General features: G+C 39.2%; 1 protein-coding gene across 1 annotated transcript; it reads right to left on the reverse strand.

Annotated features, from left to right (window-relative positions):
• Nucleotides 1–3,264: 3,264 nt before the first annotated feature.
• Nucleotides 3,265–6,016, reverse strand: LOC134217115 (cilia- and flagella-associated protein 91-like). Its single transcript, XM_062695896.1, has 3 exons — nucleotides 4,891–6,016; nucleotides 4,667–4,823; nucleotides 3,265–4,595 (listed from the first exon to the last, which is right to left on the reverse strand). The coding sequence occupies exons 1-3, from the start codon at nucleotides 5,916–5,918 to the stop codon at nucleotides 3,438–3,440; spliced, it is 2,343 nt and encodes a 780-aa protein (XP_062551880.1). The 5' UTR covers nucleotides 5,919–6,016; the 3' UTR covers nucleotides 3,265–3,437.
• Between the last annotated feature and the right edge of the window lie 1,880 nt (nucleotides 6,017–7,896).

Below are 7,896 nucleotides of genomic sequence, written 5' to 3' on the forward strand. Positions count from 1 at the left end.
CTCCTTTCAAGAGGCTCGAAAGACTCCTTTCAAGAGGCTCGAAAGCCTCCTTTCAAGAGGCTCAAAAGCCTCCTTTCAAGAGGCTCAAAAGCCTCCTTTCAAGAGGCTCGGAAGCCTCCTTTCAAGAGGCTCGAAAGCCTCCTTTCAAGAGGCTGGGAAGCCTCCTCTCAAGAGGCTCAAAAGCTTCCTTTCACGTGACTCAAAAGCTTCCTTTCAATAGGCCAGGACGCCTGCTTTTAAGAGGCTCGGAAGCCTCCTTTTAAGAGGGCAGAAAGCCTTTTTCTCAAAAAGCTAGGAAGGATGCTCGGCTTCTTCCAAGAGGGTTGACAGCATACTTTCAAGAGGTTCAGAAGCATCCTTTAAAGATGCAAAGGAAGCCTCCTTTTAAGTAGCTCAAAATTCACCATTCAAGATGCTTAAAAGCCTTTTATCAATAGGTGCGGAAGTATATGTTCAAGATATTCAGAAGCTGCTTTCAAGAGGCTCAGAAGCCTCGTTTCAAGAGAAACAGAAGCCTTCTCTCATTTTTTTTCTCTTTATTAAATTGTTTTTTTTTATTTTAAAATTATTTCTCTCAAAAAGCTCGGAATGCTTATTTTAATGGGCTCGAAAACCTCCTTTCAATTGCCTCGGAAGCCTCCCTTCAAGAAGCTCGGAATTCTTCTTTCAATACGCTCAGAATCGTCCTTTCAAGATGCAAAGGAAGCCTCCTTTTAAGTGACTCAAAAGCCGCCGTTCGAGACTCGAAAGCCTTTTTACAAGAGACTGCGAAACCTCTTGTCAAGTGCTGCGGAAACCTACTTTCAAGAGATTCAGAAGCTCCTTTCAAGAGGCTCGGAAGCCTCCCTTCAACGGCTTCGGAATTATTCTTTCAAGAGGCTTGGAAGCCTACTTTCAAGAGGGGGCACCTCAAATAATGCAAAAGTTTGAAGGGGTATCTGTCAAGAAAAAGGTTAATAACCGCTGCTATAAAGGATCCTTAAAGTTTTTCTAATAGGTCATTGCTCTAAATCTGAAATCGGCGGCGTGAGAGCCGAATTAGTGTCAAACGACATTAATGTCATGATATTCCGTGACATTTTTTTTTAAATTTCGTTCTCATGCCTCACTCGTATTTCGAACAATGATCTGTTTGACAAAAATCTAGGATCCTTAAGCATTACATGTTACATGTTACAAATTAGGTTCTTTAGCTGGAAGCTCATTCTCCCGATGCTCCTTAATGGCATTTCTAACTTTATTTAGTGTTAGGCTGACCAGATCACTTTGGGGAAAAAACGGGACATACGCACTTGCAAAACGGAATAGGTAGAAAAACCTTGAGACAAAAATCAAGAGCTGTGGAAATTTCAAAACTAATTAGCTTCATTTTAATTTTCTGTTTAAGAAGTTAGAGGAACAATTTCGAATGAATCATTCACCACCTCCATTGTATTAAGTTAGAACTATTGAGAAATGGACTATATATTTTATTCGATTTTAAGAACGGCTACGCAGTCTTGAAGATTAACACAAGATGTATATTTGTCCGACGTTTCGACACCATCCCCGAACGAATTAACGATGTGTACATAGCTAGTTTTTTCAGTGTCTGTAGGTAGCTTCCTAAAGTTGCAAAAGAATTTACTGGAGGAATTTTCAAAGGATTACCCGGAGAAGTTGTAAAAATTCTCCAGAAATTGCTTATATGTAGTTTTGAAAGGATTCCTATGGGAATTTGAGGAAAAATTGTCATGGAACTTACCAAGAAACCTTTAGAGGAATTTCTAAAAAAAATTCCGAAGGAATTCGTAAATTTATTTTCGAAGAAATTCCTAAGCAAATTTCCAAAGTATAAAGAAATTTCCGAAGTAATCCGTCAATGAATTTCTGAAGGAGCTCATAGAAATTTTTTGGAGAAATTGTGAAGCAATTTCCGGAGGAACTTATAAAACAGTTTCCGTAGATATTGTTGGCCAGAAGAAGGGAACCCGCTCTCTAAGAATAACAAATACTAGAGTACACTACCTGATATTCCAACAGATATTTCAAAAGGAATTTGCGAAGGATTTTCAGAAGGTATTTCCAAATTTTTGAACGAAGTCTAAAGATTGTCTGAAGTTCCTTCAGGAGCTACGTTGAAAAATCCTTCAGGAATTTCTTCGGGCATTCCTTCAGAAACTTGTTCAGGAATTCTTAAAGAAATTTAGGAATTCCAAAAGAGTTCTTAGAAGAATTGTTGAAAGATTTTTCGGAAGAATAGCTTAACGATTTTCCCAAGAATTTTCTAAACAAACTTCTTAAGGAATGCGTGGAGAAAATTCCGAACTAATTCCTGAGGGAAGTTCCAAGGAATACCCGAAAGAATTTCCGAACGACTTTCCAGAAGTCGTTTCAGAAGAATTTTTTGTAGAACTCCTTGAGGCAATTTCTAAGGGAATTCCTGGCCGAATCTCCAAAGGAATTTTTATGTGCGAATTAATTGCTCGGAAAAACTTCAAAGGAATTCCTGGATAAATCTAGGAATTACTTCAGAAACAGCAGTAGGCACTTCCTCTGAAATTCTTTTAGAAATTTCTTCATAAATTCCTTTGAGAATTCCTCCGGAAATTCCTTCAGAAATTCCTTTATAGATTCCGCTGGAAATTTCTTTAGGAATTCTTTCAAATGCTTTCAAAAACTCTCTTAGCAGTTCCAACTAAACCAAAAAATTCATTTGATATCTCCTAAAGATTTTTTTTAAAAAGTAATCATAAAAAATCGCCAAGAATTTATTCGGATATTTCTGCAGGGATTTCTTTTAAAGTTTCCTCGAAAAATCTTCGAGATCTCTTCGTAGATTTCTTCAGAAATTCTTCCAGAGTTTCTCCTAATAAATCCTTTGAAAATGTATTAGAGAATAAAACTATGATAGAGTTACTAAGAATTTCGGAAAGAACTCATGATGGCATTTTCGAAGGAATTCCTGCAGGAAGTTCCAGAAGAATTCCTGGAGAACTTTTTAACGGAAGCAGTTCTGAAAAAAAATTTTAGGGAAATTTTGAAATCCCTTATGCAATATCTGCATCGGGCTGAATAGTTTTAATGTGAATTGAGTAATGTCTACCATGTGCAGCTTCATGCACGGACATGGTGTAAATTGTTTTTGTTTTATTTTATTTTTAACATGAATTCAAAAATATTCTAATTTACTAAACCACGGGCAATTTTTTGAATATTATGTTCATTGTTCATTATATAAAAACGACATTCATTAGAAAAACTAAAGTCAAGATTAGAAAGGCTCCTAAAATAAAAAAATCAATGGGGTAATTGACTGAAAACAACAAAATTCTGTTGTGCCTGTGATCGCTTATCAGCCCAATTTTTTTTTTAGAAAAATCTATACATATGGGACAAATATGCGATAGTAGGCAGTTTTCATTACATTGGACATTGTAGAAGTTTGCTTTGCAGATTTACTCTTCAGGTGCCCCACAAACTTGAGTAATAATATTGTCAATCAACAGAATGGCCATTTTTTCAGCTTCTTCTTCGGCTTCGCCCTCTTCACCCTCCACATCCAGTCCGAAAAAGTTAGTTCCGTCATCTTCCGGTATATCTTCTACTTCATTTTCCGATAGAGCACTGTCAACCACATTGCTCAATATCTCGCCGATGATTATTTGGCCTTCGCTTCGCGTGTCAAGATCCGGTGCTTGTTCTTCTAGCCCTTGACTTTCCTCAGTGAATGCTGTATCAACCGCTTCCTTCCTTAAGGATTCCATTACGTCCTCTGGGACGGAATCTAATGGTTTAATTTCGATCTTCTGGAAAATCGCTTCGTGAGCTTCCGCTAGCAATGATTTCTGCTTCATCTTTATGTTTTCTCTTGCAACGCGACGGTAGATATCCGGCATCAGAAGTTCGTCCATCATACAGGAACTGATGGTTCCTTGGTTCTGAGGTGGCATTTCGATGGAGCTTATACGCTTGTCAGCTTCATTGTCGAACTTTTTGACAAGTTCTTGAATTTTTCCGCGTGTGTCGTCCAAACTATCTCCTTCAACTTTTTCCAGGAGTGCATTCTCCAAATAGATCGACAACTCTTCGTTATCCTGGTACTTCATCTCCGAAATGTGTCGTGTTTCACGGGCTTCGCGGAAGTAGCGTTCTTGCTCGGTTAGCAAGTAGAATGCATGGGTATTTCGTTCGTTTTGAAGTCTGGAGAGTTCCCTTTCTAAAGTCGTCATCAAGGACGACATCTGTGCATTGGTACATGTTTCCACAAACTCATCCAGCAGTTGCTCATTACGTAGAATGTGCAAATATTTCTCGCGGACGCTTCCTGTCTGGATGGGGTCAATTGGAAAGAACTCCTCTACCACCGGTAAGCGATGTGTGGCAATGAGGTCCTCAACAAGATCGCGATCAGTAGCGTAATCTTTGTGGATCATTTCCTGTGTGGCACGTCCTTTGATCAATTTCTGCAGAAGAATTGCTTGTTGATAGAGCATATCGTCTTCTCGTTCCTCACTGACTCGGGGAGGAGACTCGATGAGGCTTTCTGTAGGAGACGAAACCACTATCAAACACTTGGGCGTTTCCGGTCTAGTGTCCTTCTTATGACGAAAGTGCTACAAACAAATAATGGATTTAGATAGTAAAGAGTAACCTATATAACCTGTATAATAACAAATATGCTTACTTTTAGCGAATCATATAGTTTTCTCAGGAAATGGTCGGACCAGAAACCTTTTTGGAATTCTCGGCATACTTCTTTGGGCTTCCATAACTCTGGACGCTGATTGTTAACATCCTTTAGCTTGTGTGAGATGGTTATTTTTTTCTCCAGTTTTGTCAAGCTTGAATTGACAAAAGTTATTGGTAATACATATGATATGATTTTTATAGGATTAGCAAACTACTTACCCTACTTCTATCAGATTGGGATCATATTCGTAGGACTTCTTACAAACAATCTTCCTTTGTATGACTGTCACGGCAGCTTCTTCCGGTTTCGACGCATGATGCGATCGGAATTTATTCATTTTATTATCTTTACGTTTCTTTTCCAACTTGCGCATATTTCTCTCATAATTGATCTTCAACTTCTCCATAGCTTTGTTACGTTGTTCGTTAATCCTGTTTTTGGTGTTCTCCATTTTGCTCTCGGTGGCTTGCTTAGTATCTCGCTCACGTTTTTCCATGATCTTTGCCACCAATTGCAGTCTCAGCATTTGGTAGCGATCTATTTGACGCTCTCTGGCTACCCATTCTTCCCACTCGAATATCTGCAGGACGAGCTTCTGCTGAGCCCACTCATCCGCAGAATCGCAACTGCCCATCGAATATTCCCAATTTCGCTTCTTTCTGGCACGTTCAATGATTTCCACCTCATTGATTCCTGGATAGCGAGTATGGTGCAGCATTTCCGCAACATAAACTATCTCAGCCGTTCCCAAGTCGCCATCCTTCAACACAGCTGTCGGCATCCAGGGTTGCGTTTGAGCAGACGATTCCCGATACATTGTTTGCGAAGAAGCATCCTTAACGCGAGGCTCCACCGATTGATCACAATGGCAGAACTCCTCCATACTGTCGCTCAGTTTCAACACCGTACCCGGTTCCCCAGCCGTTGGGTGGCAGAAGAATTTAGACCGTTCTGTTCCAAGGATCCTCGACACATCCGGAATAAAGCATCCTTTTGGATCGGAGTTCGCCTGTACTCCCGGATAGTATGGTAGTGGATTCCGATGCATTACGTAATGGTTACGGGTCATCCGGGGCAGTTCGCTGAACATGGTTTGATACACCGGAAAGATACCGATTGGAGCCGAGCGACAAAGGGCGGCCTTATTCGCACGGCAAACATCCTTTTGGTCCGATGTTACGTACAGTGGATCGTAGATATGGTCGAAGACGCGTGATGGTCCCACAATGTGACTGCGATATGTCATTTCAAAGCAGAATTAAGCAGAATTTTTCAATTAAACGAATACCGATACAGTGCACTGCAGTGTGAAGGAATGATTCAAAATTTGACTTAAATCGATAAACAAATAAACAGCACTAAAGCAGTTCCAGGTCGTTGCCAACAGCAATGGTCACGATTGGAAACAGCACGTGATAATAAACGGGCTATATTTTTATTATTAATTGTGCCGTGAACCGACATATTTTCAATAGGTTTAATATCAACAGGTGACCGTTCCATTTCGGATAGATATTTCACTATGTGTTGACCAATATTAGCTTTCGGATATAGGTTAGTAACAGAGGTACTTGGTAGGTACCACTCAAGGAAATCAACGAAAAGGCTGGTTCTATTTGGAGTGCCAAAGAGCGACAGATGAGAAAAACCGGGCCAGCCTGAAGTAATGCTGGGAGCAAGGCTGGGAGGCAGTTCCTGGGGGAAATGATGGGTGGAGCCCATTACGAATAATCGGTTACCACCAGCTCACTAATCATTAATTAGAGATTATTTGGCTGATACTCCTTCATCTGTGACATTTTGTTTTGTCTATTCTTCATTTGTCTTAACCCTTTATTTTGACAGTCACTGTCATCGCCTAACGTATACGATATGCTGTATGTTCATTCAATAGAGGTAATAAACTATAGAGGAAGATTGTCGCTGTCGTCACTGGCGAAACATCTTTTGCTGACGAGCATAGGGCACTAAATGTCAACAAAGGAAAAATCAGAACGTTTTGACAGATAGGTACCCAACATGTTTGGGGACGATAACAATGGGAACCGCAGCGACAATAGTCCTCTATAGTTTATTACCTCTATTGTTCATTCCGGCCAATAGACATTTTTGGCCAAATGGCGACTTCTGTCAAACGACCATTTCAGCCAAACAGCATTTTCGGCCAAATAGGGCATTGCGCGGATGAGCTCCATATCTTTTTAACTGGATAGAAATTTGTAAACAACAAGGCCACTAAAAGTCAAAATTGACAGTTACTGGCTATGTTGTTGCGTATCTTTCGTAAAGGACGAATGAAAAAGAGATTCGTTCGTTCAATTACCTGTTCGGCTGAACATCATTTCGGTCATAAAACAACTATCGACAGGCTGAAATTTGCTCAAATGGTATATTCGGCCAAATAACTGGTGGCCTTGTGGTTTTTAGTCGAATGGCTTTCAACCTAACAGCCTTCCTTCGTTCACGAATTTGATTTAAATAAAAAAATCTTTGGATTCCAATGTGAAACTCTTCCGAACTCCCATGAAAATCAGGCATTGCAAATTATTATGTGAGCACATTGGGCTACTATGCTTTTTTGTCTTGTGCTGGGAATGGGACTCCTGCGAAAGTATTCTCTTGTAAAAGTTGACTGTTATAAGCTTGAAAGTAAGGGTATGCGATAACACATTTTTTTCTGACGAAACGAAACAAAATTAGAAATTAAATTGTTAGTTCGAAACGAAACGGAATTCAGATTTACTTCCGAGACTTCGAAACGAAACGAAATCGAGGTCCATTTTATTCGAAATTTTTCGAAACGAAACGAAATTAAATTTTTTCCCCGGAAATTTTTTTGAATAGTTTTTTTTCTGCATTATATACATAAGGCAAAAACGAATAAAAAATCCGCGGAGAAAACCAATTTTATTATTAATTTATCTATGGGGAGAATGTAGCTTAATTTTACAAAAGGACAGCTTTGAACCTGTTAAACATTTTCAAAAGTATGCCCCTTACCTTAAACAACGAAAAAATATTCATCGCTTAATAATTCCAACAGACCTCAGTAAAAATAAAAAAATAAAATGATTTTTTAACAGCAATCAACAGATTCAATGTGCCACCCCTCAATTTCTATTACCATCTTGAATGAAGTCTCCAGGCAAATGGTCAACAAAATTCATGAAAATGGTCTTTCCAACAGATCTTAGCAGTATGAAAGCTGTTGATTACAGTTAAAA

The sequence above is a fragment of the Armigeres subalbatus genome, chromosome 2, assembly GCF_024139115.2.
Source record: "Armigeres subalbatus isolate Guangzhou_Male chromosome 2, GZ_Asu_2, whole genome shotgun sequence".
NCBI lineage: Eukaryota > Metazoa > Arthropoda > Insecta > Diptera > Culicidae > Armigeres > Armigeres subalbatus.

What these genes read in the sequence shown, in the direction of transcription:
- LOC134217115 (XM_062695896.1), bottom strand. Translation starts at nt 5,918, where the DNA reads ATGACATATCGCAGTCACATTGTGGGACCATCACGCGTCTTCGACCAT. An exon ending in CCCAATCTGATAGAAGTAGG is followed by an intron (nt 4,824 to 4,890) that starts GTAAGTAGTTTG and finishes TGTCAATTCAAG; the next exon opens with CTTGACAAAACTGGAGAAAA. An exon ending in AACTATATGATTCGCTAAAA is followed by an intron (nt 4,596 to 4,666) that starts GTAAGCATATTT and finishes ATTTGTTTGTAG; the next exon opens with CACTTTCGTCATAAGAAGGA.